The 18,417-nt window shown below is 39.0% G+C and overlaps 2 protein-coding genes across 9 annotated transcripts in view; both read left to right on the plus strand.

The window, feature by feature from the left end:
• The first annotated feature begins 934 nt into the window (after positions 1-934).
• Positions 935-10,759, plus strand: rbm42 (RNA binding motif protein 42). Of its 2 annotated transcripts, none has more exons than XM_023807343.2 (11): positions 935-1,057; positions 1,999-2,078; positions 2,319-2,457; positions 2,777-2,843; positions 3,464-3,529; positions 3,669-3,841; positions 4,029-4,187; positions 4,460-4,600; positions 6,726-6,843; positions 7,061-7,255; positions 10,060-10,759. In XM_023807343.2, the coding sequence occupies exons 2-11, from the start codon at positions 2,023-2,025 to the stop codon at positions 10,170-10,172; spliced, it is 1,227 nt and encodes a 408-aa protein (XP_023663111.1). In that variant the 5' UTR covers positions 935-1,057; positions 1,999-2,022; the 3' UTR covers positions 10,173-10,759. The 2 variants fall into 2 exon arrangements, with proteins under 2 accessions (XP_023663111.1, XP_023663112.1); XM_023807344.2 differs by having other exon boundaries at positions 950-1,052.
• Positions 10,760-10,867: 108 nt separating this feature from the next.
• Positions 10,868-18,417, plus strand: part of arhgap33 (Rho GTPase activating protein 33) — a 67,593-nt gene continuing 60,043 nt past the window's right edge. For 3 of the 7 annotated variants that reach the window (XM_072716557.1, XM_072716561.1, XM_072716558.1), the window contains exon 1: positions 12,373-12,772. Coding sequence is in view for 3 of the 7 variants with exons in the window: in XM_072716558.1 (XP_072572659.1) it covers positions 12,767-12,772 (6 nt within the window). In the remaining 4 variants the exon portion in view is untranslated. Of the gene's footprint in view, positions 11,437-12,372; positions 12,773-18,417 lie in introns of those variants that run through there. The other 4 variants (XM_072716555.1, XM_072716556.1, XM_072716560.1 and 1 more) reach the window with 3 other exon arrangements.

Genomic DNA, 18,417 nt, shown 5'->3' on the forward strand with positions numbered 1-18,417 from the left:
AGTTTTGATGATATTATGGGAAAATATATTCATTAAATGTTTAAATTGTGAATATCACATAAAATGTATTAATCTGGTAGATAGCAATCTGATAAGATGCTAAATAAAATGCTAGCATCTGTTAGATGCTAAATAAGCCATAGCTAGTATAACATAAAGAAGATGCTAGCTTCCTCATTTGGCTGTTTTGTTTTGAAGATCATTCCAGGGGCTCGTTCTTCGTACGTCGCTAACTCAGTTAACCTTTTGAATGGGACTTTGTGGAGATTTTTGGACAGGGGGCATTTTTGAATGAGCGGGGTTAGGGGATGGTAATATTGAACTCAACATTTCTGTTTTTATTCATCCATGAAACAAGTTATTGAAACGTGTTCTATTCTACTGTACTTACAAATAAATCTGTTGAAAACATTTTGCATGGAGGTTTTCTTATGATTTCTGTTTATATTTATGCTTGGAAATAATATATTCCCAGTTAGTTCTTCTAAATTCCCATTAATTTCCATAATTCCCATTATTTCCATGGAAAGTTTCCAATATGGAATATTTCCAAAATTCCCAAGCTTAACTTACCATGGAAATTTACCGGAAACTTTCCGGAAATTTACCGGAAATTTTCCGCCCCTTTGCAACCCTAGGTAGCAATAATTTGACCGTTGAAAACTAGCTAGGTTCACGCTTTGCTAGATAGCTAACCACTCCTCAAGGTATACAGTAAAAAAGCAATCTTAGTATTTTTAAGCACTGAAGGATAGGCTACGGGTAGAAGGATAAACTAGGAAATCAGCAACTTACATACAGATTAGAAAATGCAGTTGGGAGGGGGGTAAAACTGCTCCAATCTGCTTAGCTACGAAACGAAACATCCGCTACGGCCGCCATCTTGGCCACCCCCCGCTCGGCCCAGGAGGGCCAGGATCGCAGCTTCGCAGTCAGCGGAGCCGCGCTCGGTGACGCATCTGCATCTAAGGGGCGCTTATTTCTTACGTCATTTTCAAGCGTCAGTTTCTAAAGGGGATCGAAAATAGTCATTTCACACGAGAAACCAAAACGTAAGGTAAATTGTATGGTTTGGTTGAAATTTACAGTATCAATTAAAATCTCATAGAAGAATATTTAGAGAAACAGAGATGTGATTTCTAAAATATTTACTTTTTTATGTTTTCGGGTCCTGTTAGTGTGTGCCGGGTAGCATTAGCATAGTAAACGGAAAAGTGTTTAGTTAATTTGCTAGCCCCTTGTATCTTCGCTAAGTTTAAGATCTATAAAGGGTGAAAACTGGCAATCATTTGCAATATTTAGCGTAAAAAAATTAGAACGAACCTGTTGCCGGTGTATAAATTTAATTTAATTATGCAACATTTAGTTGATGCGTGGGTTTTAAATGATATTTTTTTTCAGCAATTACTATGCATTTTCTAGTCATCTCACTTAATGTTATTACATGATCTTCCCAACAAGTTGTCAGACCAGTAAGAGTGTTATTTAGTTCTTAATTAACATAGTGTATTTCTAAATTGGTTGGAAAATGTCGTTCTTGTTATTCTGTTATTTTAAAACAGTAAGGTATTTAAGACCGTTCGTGTCTGTGTGACGCTCTTAACTATGATTTTTCACTGTATTTTTAAGAAGAGAAACATCACTAACAGCAATTACCTAGCTTGCGTGATACATTTTCAGTTGCTCTTGTAAATATTGGTCGTAATCATAAATGAGCATCTGAGCATTTTAAAAGATGGATTGTCTATGCACAGTCAAAACATTGCATTGCAGACTTGAATTTCAGGCAAATATAAGTAAAAGTAAAATTTGTGCCAAACTCTTATTAATGGCAGACTCCCACAAACAAACAAATAATTCATTTTGACTTTCTTAATCTTTGTAGACTAATACTTAGTATGGAACAAAAGCTGAATATATTTCCTTTCATTAAAATGCAATCCAGATTAAACACAAATTCAATTCAGTATCAGAAAACAATGTCTGTTCTTGTTTAAGGTACAGTACAGAGTTGTAGGAGCAATGGCAGTGAAGTCAGGAGAGGAGCGACTAAAGGAAATGGAGGCTGAAATGGCACTGTGAGTGAAAACTGCATACTAGGCACTCCTGCATTTTATGCAGATCTTTTTTTTTTGCGCCTGTTCTCCAGTACCAGATCTAGTTTGATAGACTGATGTACCTCTGGATGTTTATGGGATTACTGAAGTAAATGAGAATTGAAAAAAATGTCATATTTCTTATGTGGGCAAGGGTCTTATCATTAGCCCTATGGTGATGTGATCTGAGTGGACTGGGTAGTTGTTCTTTCTCATCCTCAGATTTGAACAGGAAGTACTGGGTGGTCCAGTGCCTGTTCCTGGTGGCAGCCCAGCAGTGGTAGAGGCTGTGTCCGTCGCCCTTGCTGTGCCTGCCGTGCCCGTTGTCCGACCCATCATTGGGACCAACACTTACCAGCAGGTGTGCACATACACATAGCTGGACTTCTACCAATAGACACCTGGCTTCCTTTCTCTATACTCAGGCAGGGAAGGTGTAGTGTTTTGAGAACTTAGGGCTTTGAGTTACTGATTTGGCACTCATATTGTATTGTTGAGGTAGTACTGAACTTGATTATTTAGAAAATAACTATAAAGTAAGTTTAAAATACATAGATGTTTAAGCATATTTCTTTAACGCTCAACTGAGCAGCATTCACATTTTTTTATTTTTTTTTCTAGTATTTGTTGTGGATTTTCTTTTCCCCTTTTCATTTTAAGTTTCATATGGATCTTTTCAGGTACAACAGAGTCTAGAGGCGAGGGCTGCCTTTGTGGGAACCCCACCCCCAGCCTTTGTTGGGCCAGGTAAAAATGTGCTGTAATTATTGATAATGAGTAGTAATAAAAAACCTTGTTTTGCATTCAAAGCTATATAAGGGATCACCGTGTTAACCACCATGTGCAAAACAGTTCACAGTTCAGCATATACACACACACAGTGTGTGTGCTCAAAACAAAAAATAAAATTATCAGAACATATGAAAATTAAGAATAACATGACAGACAGAGAACATTTTTCTCCATTCTCCAAAAATTTGATCATTGTTGGATGGCTCAGTTCCCAAACTTCTTCAAAGGCACCCCAGCCATTCCATTTATTTGTTACAATTCACATTTATCAATTTAATTAGTTAATAATGCATTTGAGCATCATTTTCTTAGACTGTCTGACTTTTGCACAGTACTGTAGGTCTTGAAATTATATGGTCCCCTATCTAAAACAGTTATGTTTTATTAAAGACAGGTTTACAAAGGCAGATGCATGAAATGTGATGCTTCTGTGAGATGAGACGTAGGAGATGCTTACCATGGGGTATGCTAGGTTGCTGTCAGTGGTTGGGCATTCTCAAGTTATGTCATAGTGTCAGCAGGCATATCAGTGCCTCTGTTGAATGTTTAATGGATTTCTCGCTCTTATTCTCCAGCTGTTCCTCCAGTCAGGCCTTCTCCAATGCGACCTGCATTTGTTCCACACATACTGCAAAGGGCAGGTATCTGGCATTTAAAATAATATATTTGACTGTCTGAAAATACAACAAACCATTAAGGATTTTCCTGAATTATTTGTTTTGCATTTTATTTTGGAGGAAAATTTTTTTTTTTTTTTGCTTGTGTGATATTTTTTTGAAGGTAGTCAAAAATTGCCCATGATGCGTGGACCTCCTCCCCAGGCTATGATGGCTCCGCCTTTACCCAGGCCACCTCCACCTCCCCCTATGATGATGGCTCCCCCCATGCCTGGCCCCCCTCAGCATCACATGGGTCCTATGGGACCAATGGGACACATGGGCCCAATGCCATCGGTTAGTATCAGGGGGAGGTAAATGGCATGAAACATCCTCAGAATTGTTCTTCTTTGTGTTCATGTGTTCATCTTCTTTCTCCTACCGTTTACTTTTATAACTCTTTTCATTGCATCTCACCTTACTTTGAGTGCATGTTTTTCCTTCTATCCCCTCAATCTCCTTTTGTTAATGCTCTTGTCTACAGGTTGGAGGCATGAATCCAATGGTGTCTGTTCCACCACGTCCTGTAGTCCAGGCCCCTCCCAAACTAACACCCACAGTTATCCAGGCTGCCCCAACTGTCTACACAGCTCCTCCAGCACCCAAGAAACCTGACCTTCGCGCTCAGAGACAAGCGCGCATGGTAATTACAGCCACAGACTCACTCACGCACTTCCTAATGTGCATATATTCTTTCTCTTGAAAACATCAGGATGGTTTGTATCTGCAGTGTCAGTAGTCAAGACAGAGCATCATGTCTGTAACTGAGTCATTTATACAAGTCTTGTTTTTAGCTTAAAGCATGCTGTTCACATCATCAGTTAGCTTGTTTTACTGAACCCATATGCTGAGTTTTCTTTATGCACCAGCTTCTGCCTCTCACTTGCTCTACTTCACACTTGCTTCATCTCTTAGGAGGAGTTGGCAGCTTCAGTGGCAGAGCAGCAGGCAGCAGTAGTAGCAGCTGGTCTCCTAGAGGCGAAGAAGGAGTGCTCCACCACAGACGAGGCTGTCATTGGCCCCAGTATGCCGGAGCCTGAGCCCATCCACACTGAGGTTTGCATGCACTTTACCTTTAAAGGAGAAATGCTTTCCCAGACACTGTACTTTTTATTGTTTATTTTGTTATATTTAGTGACATTTCCATATACGCTGCTCAAAAAAATTAAAGGAATACTTTGAAAACACATCAGATTTCAATGGGAAAAAAATCATGCTGGATATCTATCTGTACTGGATAATGTGTTAGGGATGAAAGAATGCCACATCTTTTGATGGAAATGAAAAGGCTAGTCTATTTGGCAAAAATTTCATTGCAGCAATTCAAAATCGTACTGAGTAATTTGTATGGCGCCCACGTGCTTGTATGCATGCCTAACAATGTCGAGGCATCCTCCTAATGAGACTACGGATAGTGTCCTGCATAACATAACATTCTCCACAGCTTCTCCAGACCCGTTCAGGTCTGTCACATGTGCTCAGGGTGAACCTGCTCTCATCTATGAAAAGCACAGGGTGCCAGTGGCAGACTGGCCAGTTCTGGTATTCTATGGCAAATGCCAATCGAGCTCCATGGTGCAGGGCAGTGAGCACAGGGCCCACTAGAGGACGTCAGGCCCTCAGGCCACCCTCATGAAGTCTTTCTGAGTCATTCAGAGACATTCACACCAGTGGCCTGCTGAAGGTCATTTTGTAGGGTTCTGGCAGTGCTCATCCTGTTCCTCCTTGCACAAAGGAACAGATACCAGCGGTGATACTGACCGTAGCCAAATGCAAAAGTGGGGAAAATTATTAGTGGCCTCCGCCTGTTAAACCATTCCTGTTTTAGGGGTCGTCTTATTGTTGCCCCAGTATGGGCACCTGTTGTTAATTTCATTAACACTAAAGCAGCTGAAACTGATTAACAACCTCCTCTGCTACTTAACTGACAAGATCAATATCCCAGAAGTTTAATTGACTTGATGCTATACTCTGATTAAAAAAAATGATCCTTTAATTTTTTGAGCAGTGTAGTAACCCTTATAGATTACATTGACAGGCTTGTTAACAGGAGTTTTTATGCTGGATATTTGCAAAGATCTTTGTATTTGTTTGTGGCAGTACTGGACAAATCACTGAATTACCAAGAATATTTGTTTTATCAAATAAGCATTTCCACTGTTGTAAGTTTGTTTTGCATGCATGGAATTTTCTTGTTCTTGTTGTCTGCATGGGGGTCATTCCATATCAAATCACCCCAAGGGTCACCCTCCTGGCAATTCTGAAACTGTGAACTATGAAATATTTATGTGTTGGTTGAATCTATATGGCAACAAATATACAGCTCATATTTAAAAAATCATAACTCGAAAAGGAAGCTCAACAACATCATCAAAGTTTTGTCAGATCATCTTTAGATATATCAGCAAACATGGTAAAAATTGGAAAATCATAGTTAACTGCCCTCATGGTCAAATGAGGATATGAAAATAGGCAATCCTGAAAATTGAGCACATTTCAAAAACTTACTCTGACACTTCTGTATCAGTACTGCATATGGTTACTGCATACACATGGCCTAATATGTGATAAATGGCAGGAAAAAAACTTTATCTAGCATTCTGTTTCTGTTTAAATTCTACAGAAAAAGTTAATAAACCATAAAGTTTCACAGCAATATATGCCACATCAAAGGCGCTATGAATGTCAGAGTCTCCAACCGTATAGAATTACAATTTCAAAGGGCTGTAGTTTCACAACTATTAGAGATACAGACCTAATATTTGGAATTTCTCTTTGAGTTTGGTATAGGAGCACCTGTGACTTTTTTTCAGGGGAATCTGAGAGGGCGAGCTGGGAATTTTTTCCCCCAAACTGGGTGTTTTGATATGGGTTACCTCCCATCCAGGGATATATGGTCATAAGTCAGGACACTTTGTGCCTCTAGATTGTCCATAGTGGTGTGTGTGAGTGTGTTTGTATGCATGTGCTCAGCAATGGACTCACAGGCCGTGCAGTGTTTGATGCCTTGTCCTACCTGCTATAGGCGCTGGGCTTGCTGTGAACCGCACTACATGAGCAGTTATAGGAAATGATGGCATACATTTGTCATTTGTTTCTCTTCTCACATGACTCATCATAAGCACATTGGGGAGGAGGTCCAAGTTCCAAGTTGAGATTAACTTGTAATGTTTCAATCCAGCCAGCAGATGGTAGTGCTGAGGAAAAAAAGAAGGGAAAGCAGGAAAAGGTTAAGAAGTGCATTCGCACAGCAGCTGGGAGCTGCTGGGAAGATCAAAGCCTACTGGAATGGGACACAGGTACCACACCAGCCATCAATATAAATTCTGCTTAAAATGAGCTGATTTTAACCCTGCTGCTCAGTGCAGATACTGTGTCCTGGTATATGTACTGAGCAGGTCCTTGCAAGGGAAATATTGCAGTTCCAACTTCACTGTTTCCAGTTTTGTTTTATAAATATTTGCATCACCTTTCCCTCGATCAGTTTACAAAAGACACAGAACTCTTTCATGTCAGATGATTTCAGGATCTTCTGTGGAGACCTGGGCAATGAGGTTAACGATGACATCTTGGTGCGGGCCTTCAGCCGCTACCCATCCTTCCTGAAGGCAAAGGTGGTGCGGGACAAGCGCACAGGCAAGACCAAGGGCTATGGCTTTGTTAGCTTCAAGGACCCCAACGACTATGTACGCGCAATGAGGGAGATGAATGGTGAGGAGGTTTTTCTGGGTCTTTCTTTCCTTCGCTTATTATTAGTTTGCTGCTATATTAATGAGCCTTTATGTAAGATGGTGTTTTTGAATTTCCCACTGATTTTTTGCTTGATTGTTTCATGTACACGCAGGGTTTAGGCAATCCTGAAAATTGAGCACATTTCAAAAACTTACTCTGACACTTCTGTATCCTTGGGTTAAGAACGTCCACTTTACGGACAACTTGTACTTGGGAACAGACTACCATAATGGAATGGATCTCGTTCGTGACCTGCGGACTGCCTGTACTGTACTTTAACCCTCACTTCTCCAGGGATGCAAACTTGTCACCTTTTGGCCAAATTCACCATTCGCCAAACTGAAATAGGTCATTTTGTGAATGTTGTTGATCCAATGAGTTTTTAAACTGTTGGGGGGGGGGGGGGGTCTGTGAGGACGGAGTCATGGGTAGAGGTGCACCAATGCCATTATTTAGATCGGTATAGAGAGCAATCCATACCTAATTAGACGGATCGGGTATCAGCCGTATGTGACCGATCCACGTCTGATACTTTAGTTTTCGGCAGTCTGTAACAAGATAGCTCCTGTTTCATGGTAAATCGATTTGTACATCATCTCTGACAACGCTGCCGCTCAGTCTATTTGGGACTTATTGGGTTTGAGCACAGTGGCTTCTGCCTGCTGTGATGACATGTCTTATTTTATTCTATTTTGTATAACTCATATTCACATTACATGTGCATACTCTTTGCAATAGGAAGAGAACATCTGATAAACGGGTGATGTTAGTATTTTATACTTGAAACAACTAGTAGCACAGCTATTTGCAATGTTTGTAAAAACAAATTTTTGACAGGTGGACTTAGTGTTTAGTAAAAAATCCCACTACACAAAGCGCACGCAATTACACACAACATGATTAATATGTAAAAAGCAAATGGATGATTTGAGAGTCATTAGCTTGTGGCACACTAGGCTGTTTTTCCACACTTGCTATAGCTTGTGATATACAAGTAGCTGCTATCACAGTGAAGTGCATGCGTCTGATTGTATTTTCAGTATTCTTAATTCAGAAGAGATCTCTGTGGGGCAGCCTGCATGTGAGGGATGGGGCAGCGCTCTTGCTCTCTCGTGCAGTAACGGAGACCCTGCTTATGGTGATGGTGGCGTGGAGAGCTAAACGTTAAGTTGTAATTACAGTTCATTAGAGTCAATGCTAACAATGCCCAAGTAACAAGTCTTTTTGCATATATGGACAGAAACACAAGCAATTTGTCAAAACATCTAGTGATAATCCATCACATGTATTCAGAAAAATGCATAGTTTTTGACTGACTAGCCCGTAGTTTACCTGTCCTTGCCCCAGGTATATGTTTGATTGCAGCCTGAAGCGCACACATGGTGTTAACTAAATTAAACAATATGAATTAATGATTAAAAGTAACTATTAGCCAGCTGATTGTCACTAATAAATAATTGTCTTACAAAGTTATAAAAACCATATCTAAGTAGTTAACCATGATGTTTCCGTAAACATAACATTATAATGTCAGTCTCCTCTCCACAGTGAGACCTACAGCTTATTAATTAAACGGTGGTATCGGATCAGTACTCAGGATTAGCCAATACACAAAACCCAGGTATTGGTATCAGTATTGGAACTGAAAAGGTCAGATCTGTGCATCTCTAGGCATCCCTGGGGGAAGACAAAACTTCTGGCTTCAGACCGGCACTTGCAACTGCAGCGTGACTGAAGAGAGTTGAGGTTAGGGATGAAATGATTACCTGTTTCATGATAAACCATGATGAAATGCCCAATGGATAGTATTACCATCAAATTTTAATTATCAATAAAAGCATGGTTGATTGTCGTTTTGAAGTATTCACATTAAATACTGTCCAGCATTAACCAAAGGTAGCAACAGTCTCCCAGATGCTGATGCGCAGGTGAAGCATGCAACTTGGGTTTGTTTTGTGTCAGTGGAAATATGCCATAAGCCAGTTACAGCACTGCAGAGATTTTTCAGCCTGATAAGAGGAATAAGTCTGATGTGGTTGTATTTTGGTTTTCATCTTCAAGATCAGCATCCACTACTTTATAATGAATGCAAGGTAAGTTAACTTTTAGCCCAGTGCTTGACGATGGAACTTAGGAATGGGGGGAAAGGGTCACAATTTGTGTTTAACTTGCTAATAGCTTGTGGGTAACATTAACTGAAGCTTTCAGTGTTAGCTACTCTTGTTAAACACTACACTTTGCCATTTGTGTAGTGGACCTGGCACCATTTTGCTTCAGCCTCAAAGCTAGCTGAATGCTCATTTGCTGGTGATGACCAAAACTACATCCTATGAAACATTTCTGTTTTTTTGACCCCCACTAGATGATGCTCTTGGTTTGCTTTGGATTCTTTTATGAACAGAGAGCACCATCTAATGGGGTCATAAAATATGGCAAATTGAAATCCCTTAAGTTGTATTCTTGTCAACTTTTTCACCCCAATGAGTTTGCATACTTACTTCGCATTTACCATTTTCCTTCTGCTACCACTTCAACAGTGTACCATATACATACATGCATGCATGTGTGTATACATTGTTTGTTCATTTATGTTTGTTTTTCTTCCTAAGACATTAATTTGTATGTCAGAATTGTCAGTAAATTCAACTGATAAAAATAAATTCAAATATCTCCTAGAAGCAGTTTCTCCCAAGGTCAGTTAGAGGATGCTGAGCCTTATCTGTAGATCAGAAACCAAGTTCATTGCTCTGACAGATGTTTCTCCATACGCTCCTTCTCTCCAGGAAAATACGTGGGAAGTCGTCCCATTAAGCTGAGGAAAAGCATGTGGAAGGATAGGAATCTGGAGGTGGTGCGAAAGAAACAGAAAGAGAAGAAGAAACTTGGGCTCAGATAAGCTTGTTTCCTGCAGATATTGGGGTGTGTGTGTGTATGTGTGTGACTTCATTTCTAGGGTGCAGGACCAGACCTGTATCAAGTTGTTGAAAATATCTCTTCACTGACCTAATGTTACTTTTCTGTCATCTGTGACTATAGATATTAAATTCTTTTAGGATCTCCTTTGTAAAGTCATTGTGAATTTGTTCATTGATCTTCCCCTACATTTAATGAATACATTTTATGTAATCTTGACTTTTTTTTTATCTCTATGAATAAGGGTTTTTCCCCCACATTTCAAAACTTCACTCCCATAATAATGATTTATTTGTTCTCATTTTAAAGTTTATTTTTGCATTACTGTTAATACATTCATTTGCCCTGTAATTATTTTCAGTTTGAAGAAAGCTTGGATACGTTTTACTTTATATGAGATTGGTTGCATTACCTGTTGTTAAAACGTGAAAGAAGTTACTTTTTTAAAGATCCATAGACATTGAATACTTGGCAAAATTAATAAGCCTTTTTGTTTTGCTATTTTGCATTTGAAGTTCATAGAAAGACCCCAAAAACAAGTCAATAAAACTGAATGTTTTTAATATCGTTCTTAAGAATTATCCCAAGAGTGCTTCATTTACACAGATCAATACTCTGAAAACCGGCATAGGTAATGTAAGTATTCCCACGTTCTTGGTTTTGTTAAATCCAAGATACTCATTGCATTATTATTTTAATTTGGTTTTACTGTATATGCAGGTCAGCTCTTCACTCTATAGTTTCATTTCCACATCGATAAGTACAGCTAATCCATAATAAATGTTTATTTGTTGCTGATTGGAAAACTCTCACTTAATAAATAAATACAAAAAATAGGGAGAATTTAAAACTTTGGTTATTAAGACTAACAATGATCGTAAGGAGAAAGAATCGCAAGATCTTTAAGTTTTAAAGAGAGCTCCAATATTTAGCATAGTTGGCATCCTAAAAAAATGTAGCTTAAATGAAATGTAAAAGAATCGACGCTAATTGTAAAAATCAGTATTGCGTTAGTGCTAGTGTTTTTGAAATGTTTGCTTGCGTATTTAAATAAACCCAAACAAATGCTATCGTGTAAGTTTTTAGAAGGGGATTTTTCGGGGCAAGAACATTTTCCGGTTAACGATGGTGGCTGATCTCTGGTCGAGACTACAAAGAGAAGTGAAGTCTGGACACTTCTGCAGACGAAGTGGGCTGTTCACGCAACAGTTATCGGAATTAAGACGCTATGAAACGCGGGGGTTCTGGTAAGTAATTCAAAGTGTGTCATAAAATTTCAATCAGTATGTTTTTCATTATTAAACTGTTCCTGTTGTATCAATCTATGTCGGGATTTTTAATGTGCAGATTTCATGAACTAGCTCCTTGAGAATCCTATGTTGAATGTATTATTGACCATTAGCCCATGAGCTACGATTACCGGTATCCTAGTTCTAAATCTTTTTTGCGTATAGTTTATTAGCGTGTGTGTACACACACATACACATTTTTATTCATAGATATATACACATACTCAAACGCGCGCGCGCAAACAACTGAATGTATTCGCTACGTGTCATTTTTGTCTTAACCTAACACTTGTGTATTGATGGTAGTCAGCAATAACGGCTTATCGAAGGAAAACGTAATTTAAAATAATTTGTCATACTAAAACAGTATGACATTGCAATTTTGCTAAGAACCCAGTATTGGTTTGCTATTTAGTAATTTATCTTAACACTAACGTACGTTAATATCCTGCACATATGTTCGCCACTAGCTTTACGCTACCTAAAGGGAATTGAGCAGATCTCATAATTCCCATATCCAAAGGTGAATTGCTCGACATGTATTACACTAAGAGTAACATCAGGTTCTGTACGGCAGGTTATTGTCGAAGATTTTATTTTTGTTATACATTTATAATTATTTATCTATTACGATGACGTAACTATCCAGATTCACGTTGGCACCCCCATAGAACAGTGCTAAGGTGGCGGAAAGGGTGTGAACACCTTTTTCAATGGTTTTAATTAACGATGGCAATGCGATTTTCTAACTCACATGGCGGTACGACTGGAAAGTCGATGGCTGTTCAAGTTACTCATCACTGCCCAAATGAAGGGCGAACCACACTGTTTTTTTTTTTTTTAGCTAAGCGTTCCCCATAACGTTTAACGTGTCTGCTTGTGGGTGTGTGTACCCAAACTATACAACCAAACCGGTACCTGTAAGTGGAGAAATCGGTCAGGGTTTACTGAGCATCTAGGTGGAAACTGAGCACACAGCCCTCCCCGTCTCATCTTTCTCCTCCCTCCCTCAGTCCCTCCCTTCGTCTTCCTAGGGTCTACAGATCAGTCCCCGTTGTTCCGATCTTGTCTTGTGCTCGTCTCGTTTTTATATTCATATGGTGTCGAATGCCGCCAGCATGTGAGAATAAAGGACACGTCGGTAGTTTATCGAAACACTGAACTCTGAAGGCGGACTAGATAATTTGATAACAAGAAATATACCGTGAAAATACTTCAAAGAATAGCTTGGATTTGAAAACGGGGTGTTCGACGATCCCCATCTCACCCCTGCAAACTGGATATCGGAATGGTGGTGAGTTTACAAAAAATGTTTCCCCCCTTTTGAAACTATATTATGACATAAAAGGAGAGAAAAACGGGAAATGCAAAATAAGGGTTTTGGTTAACTCTTTGTGGTCGAAGCCGATGATATGCTAGCCAGGCACACAAACTATGCGTAGATACGGGTGTTGCTATTAGTTACAGGCGTTACTGGGCGAGGATCCTCCGTGCGGTTAATGAAAAATCGAAGAAGCGCCGTAGCAATTCCTCGATTGTTTATTTGATGCAGAATATATATAATTGCATATTAGTTTCCCACATGTGGTGCCCCTCCCTCAAAACGCGCATACAATATGAAATGATTGTGCTGAATACGGATAGCAAATGCCGGTCTTCGTGGTTCATCGTGTCTAAGGAACCATTAAATTGCAATACTTAATGTTCACATTACCATATTAACATTTCAGTATGTGTTTCTCAATAAGCAGCAATGTCTGATTATTTCGTAAATACGTTTTTAGCTACTTACTACCGCACAGCTTTCCTTTACCAAGCGGTGTAGCGTGGCGTTATATGAGAAACAGTGTTTGTTGTGATGGTGGTTGTTTTAAGTGGTGGAAATGGTGCCGATTATATTAATGTCTGGGAACAGGTGCTGCTTTAGTTTCCAGCCGCCCATTCTTTACCGCCTTGTATTTAATTTCCTCGTTTAACTTTTTATAATTGTATCCATGTTGCATGAAAAAAACACGAATCTGTATATCTACTTTGATGTCTGGTATTGATGTAATTATATTACACGCGATGGATTTTATATCGTAATATATGAGAAATAACTAAGAAAAAATCAATAACCTGGATGCGTTTCTGTAGGTGTGAAACCCTTATAATGCAGTTATGTACTAACGTGATCAATTTTATCTCACAGTAATTTCACCATAAGTAACAGTTCTGTTCTCAGAAGCATAGGATTCTAATATTTTATATCAAATGTGTTCATCAGTGAAGTGTTGCATTTATTGGTTTAGATACTCAGGCTTTATTGATAGTATGAATAGGTCGCTGCTTCAGAGTTCAAGGTGGCCCCGATTGTGTAGTTTTGCAAGGTCTTCCATCTTGTGTAGTTTAACAGCTGCATTCAAAATACATACTGTTTTGGTGAATCATTAATTGTCTTTAGTGTATTTCTGTGGAGGTAATTTAAAAGGCCAAACTAGAATTTCACATTCAGATATTTATTTTGATGGTCACAGATTGAAATAATAACTAGAGACTATTTCTCATTTCAAGGAAATCCAAGCAGTGAGTTTTGTTCTGCTCGCATTTCAGCCTATTTATACTATTTCTGATTAATAAGGGTTTATTTATACCATTGTATAAAACTTATAAGGTCATTATTATTCTACTTCTTATTTGACCGGCAATTTCACATTTTTTTAATGATTCCACTGACAATTGTTTTGCAGCCTATTTCTAAACTGCTTAGTTATTTACCAACTGTTTACATACATAGAATAAGGAACCTGCCCCCCAAGCAAATAAATATAAATAACTTAGTAGATGAGTTTCACATTACTTGCTGTGTGTTCGTGTAATATGTTACCTAGTAGACCTTTCAGCATGTAGACACTTAGTCTATTTTCTGAATGCATAATCAGGTGAAATAAAAACCGTCATTTAAAGGGAGGATTGCTTATTTTAATTCTCCATGACCCTCAGTCAATGTTCTGAAAGTAATATTTTGTGGAAAAAAAGTAGAAATTAGTTAGTTTTTGAAAGTGATTATAGCTTTCAGCCTTAGAGGCAAAAAAGAATTGCTGCCTTCTACTTTCTTTATGGGGTTTTGATTCTTTGTTAGTAAGAATATTATGGACATGGTGCAGGTGCATGCCTGTGGGTAAGCGAGGTGTTTCATTATTGACCCAGAATCAGTGCCAGCAATTGCATTTGAATGTGTGACCTGATAGACCACAGCAGCTTAGCAGACTCACACCATCTCTTGTATGGACAGAAATAAGTAACTGCATTACTTTTCCTGCATCTATGTTTACTTTAATTTGGTAGTCATTAAAGAAAGAAAGAAGTTAATATAATTATTTTGCCTTGAGTCTAGGAAAGGCCTCCTTGTCATAGTTAGCCAGAGTGCAGTTTGAAATCACTTTAACTCTGAAATGCTTATTGTGGATTTAATTCATCAATAATCCAAATGTCGTGAACCTCTGAAATAATTCAGGTCCTTAAGGGTTTGTTCCTATCTGTGCCACATATTCTTAACTAAATGATACAATGCCTAAGTAGGAAATAAAATTTATGAGAAAAGTGTTGATGTTGAAAATCCATCAATCTATTCCTGTCACGTTTTTTCTCATTTGCTTGCTCGTTTTCTTTGTTCTCCTTTTTAAAAATAGCAACATTCTTGCAAAACTGAGTTGATCCCATCTCTACAAATTCCCATATCCAAGAGGAAAATAGGTTACAGGTGGTGTTGGTGATGCTGACGGGGTGTATCATTTTAAGAAATACACATTCCCTAGAGGGAACATGGTTTTTACTCTTACTTGTTACATTTACAGCATTTGGCAGATGCACTTAGCCAGAGCGACTTACATAAGTGCTTAGAAGTCTCATCTGTGAATACATTCTGATGCTGGTTCAATAGAACCCAGCTAAGAATACTTAAAAAAAAAGTATAATCCTGGATGTACTTATCCAAGTGGTTCAGAAACATGTAGGTTTGTAAGAGTCTAGGTGCATGTCTTATGTCTGCTCCTTGAGAGATGGTGGGACCAGTCGAGCGATACTGCAGGATCGGAGAGAGTGTGGTGCAGTGTGGGGTGAGAAAAGTTGTTTTAGGTTTTGTGATTGAAACCTGTGGATTTCATCTCTTTGTGAATGACGGGATCTGCACATAGTTCTGCCGTTTTGTACCCCTTTCAATGTTTGTAGTGGTATGTGGACGACTGATTTGAAAATAAAGTGTACTCTGACTCTAGTGTTTCCTTTTGAGAGTGCATGTCATTCTATATATTAGCCTAAATAGGTTTGTAGTCATTCACAGTGAACATAATAAAGTTAATTACTGGTACCAGTTGAAATTATGTTATTAGAAAGTTTTGTATTGGGTATGTCACCCATTGATTCAGTCTTTGCTATTGGCAGCACTGGATCTTTTTTCTTTGGAGCTGTCTAGGTTCATTGACTCTTGTACCAAAAAAGGGGAATATGCTCTTGTAGCTTATTACTCTGCCAGTGCATAGTGCAGGTTTCAGACCATCTCATCTCCAACACTTTTTCAGCCCTTCAGGCTCCTTCTCTTGGTTTTCTGGGGTTTTCTAACCCAGCCTTGGGTACAGTTGAGATCTTGTTTGGACAGGAATATGCCCCTGAAAAGCCACACCCTCCAACCCATCCCCACTGACAATCCACACCTCTGACCTTACTCCCTCGACTGACCTTTGGTCCTGAGTAGGGATGGACATTTCTCTGTTCTACTTTTGCATTGCTCAGTAAATTCACTTCAGGGTCATTCCATGTCAAATCATCACACTTTCGGACCTCATTGTCACGGATTTGAATGAAATTTGGCATGCTGATTTGGTCACATGAGTAACTCATGAAACTGAAATTGGGATCAATATTGAGGGAGATTTAAGCATGCTTCAGATACACACTTCAGATAAGTAACGATATCTCAGCAACAACTCAAAAACCAAAGACCAAATTTTCTGAAGCTCAGTCTCAACTCTCCATTGCTGGGCATAGTTTCTTCAACACATCCTAGCCACCAATTATCATCATATGCAGCCACAACATAACCTTTGATGCTTGCAAAGTCGAGTGATTCGCTAAGTGTGCACTTACACTGGACTGATTTGTACACCTCACTCACCTCTGATGAATGCAGGGCATTTATTAGCCATATTTACTAGCCATGTGGGCCTTTTCAGTAGTATGGCAAGTACAGGTGTCTGCAATGACATTAATGAAGCTTCCATTAAATTTCATTGTAGCATATTTGTAACATTAATTAGTGTTATTACTTACACCTCTGCTTGTCAGGTTGGCTGCCATTAAAAAGGCCCATTAGTGATATGAAGCCATGTGACGTTGCCTTTAAGTCAAGATATCTTAGCAACCAGTAAAAACTGATTAATTTTGAAATATAGGTTTTTTTGTTATTCAGTTTTTAATATTTGAATCAGTTATTACATAGTAATTATTCAAATGGGGATGGCATATTATTTGTTCAATCTATAGAGCTGGACAATAGCTTTAAAACAATAAAGGGACCAATTCTGTGCAGCTTACTTTATGCTAAATATAGGTAGTCAAAGTCATAGCCCCCCCCCCCCAACAAAAAGTTAAAACTTTGTTTGCTTAAATCTCCCTCAATATTGATCCCAGACACGCCAACTTTCAGTTTCAGTGAGTTACTCATGTGACCAAATCAGCATGCCAAGTTTCGTTAAAATCTGTGACGACGAGGTCCTAAAGTGTGATGATTTGACATGGAATGACCCTTCATTCAGGGTGATACATAGTGGAAAAACTGGAACCTGCTGTTTGTTTTCATACCTGCTGATGGACATAATCATTAGCTTTGCCTGGTCATTCACGGCCCCAGCATTTGTATTCGGTGCATCTGTCTATGAGCATCTGTGTGTGTGTGTGTGTGTGTGTGTGTGTGTATTTATATACATACATACATACACACACACACACACACACACACACACACACACATATATATATATATATATATATATATAGACACACATACATATATAGAGAGCATCTGGTCTGAACACTGCTGGGGATAGAAGACTTCACACTTCCCTTTTGCACTTCACATGGTTTCACACTCCCCTTTGCATTTTCTTCACGTGGTGCAGCCAAGATCCAGACAGAGTGTTTAGTATGCTGTGTGCAACTGTGCTTTTCCTGCTGCTTGGAAGAGAAAAGGCTGAGCACGGAGCAGAGGACAGATCACTGAAGGGACACGGTTTCGTAGGCACCCACCACTGGAATGCTGATGATAAAACTGACCTTTGCTATTACGCTGCCTGACCTTCCGGGGTTTCTTGGCGTATCTCGTTACTAGGCTAGTGCCATAGCTAAAGTGCTGGTGGAGGGGCTGCTAAACAGTCTTTAGTAGTGCAGGAACAAGGGCTGGGAACTAGGAGATGTGTGAGTAGGGTTCTTTGTTGCCACAGAGAGGGAGGCTCCATAGGGTTAAACTTTATGATGCTTTTAGAAGCTATCTCTGAAGATTGAGAGTTCACTGTGACACCTGAAAGCAGCGTACTCAGAAGACCTAATTCCCTGTGAGTGTGGAGGAGGACAGAGATACCTGGAGTCCTAAGGAAGGAATGATGTGTTTTAGGTTAGTATATTGTGTGAAGGATTTGCATAATCCTGGCTCTGAATAGCAGTTTTGAAATTGCATTTCAGTTGTCTCTTAGTAAATACTTTGTTATAAAGTATTACATTTTGAAAAGACTTTTGAGCATTTGCTGAGTTTTACATTTTTTTAATGTTAGTGCTGGAGAGTTTTGTCAGTTGTACTGCCTTGTACACCACTTTGAACATGAGCATCTCATTAATAAAGCAATGTATGTGTTTGTAATGGTATGCTTATTCCTTCGTGTCTGATACATTTTTGTTCCATGATACCTG

This window comes from Paramormyrops kingsleyae, chromosome 9 (genome assembly GCF_048594095.1).
Source record: "Paramormyrops kingsleyae isolate MSU_618 chromosome 9, PKINGS_0.4, whole genome shotgun sequence".
In the NCBI taxonomy this organism is placed as follows: Eukaryota; Metazoa; Chordata; class Actinopteri; order Osteoglossiformes; family Mormyridae; genus Paramormyrops; species Paramormyrops kingsleyae.

Bases quoted from the DNA above. Each gene is read 5' to 3' on its own strand.
- rbm42 (XM_023807343.2), top strand. From the start codon at position 2,023: ATGGCAGTGAAGTCAGGAGAGGAGCGACTAAAGGAAATGGAGGCTGAA. The intron at 2,844-3,463 runs GTAAAAATGTGC...CTTATTCTCCAG, and splicing joins CCCAGCCTTTGTTGGGCCAG to CTGTTCCTCCAGTCAGGCCT. The intron at 3,842-4,028 runs GTTAGTATCAGG...TCTTGTCTACAG, and splicing joins ACATGGGCCCAATGCCATCG to GTTGGAGGCATGAATCCAAT.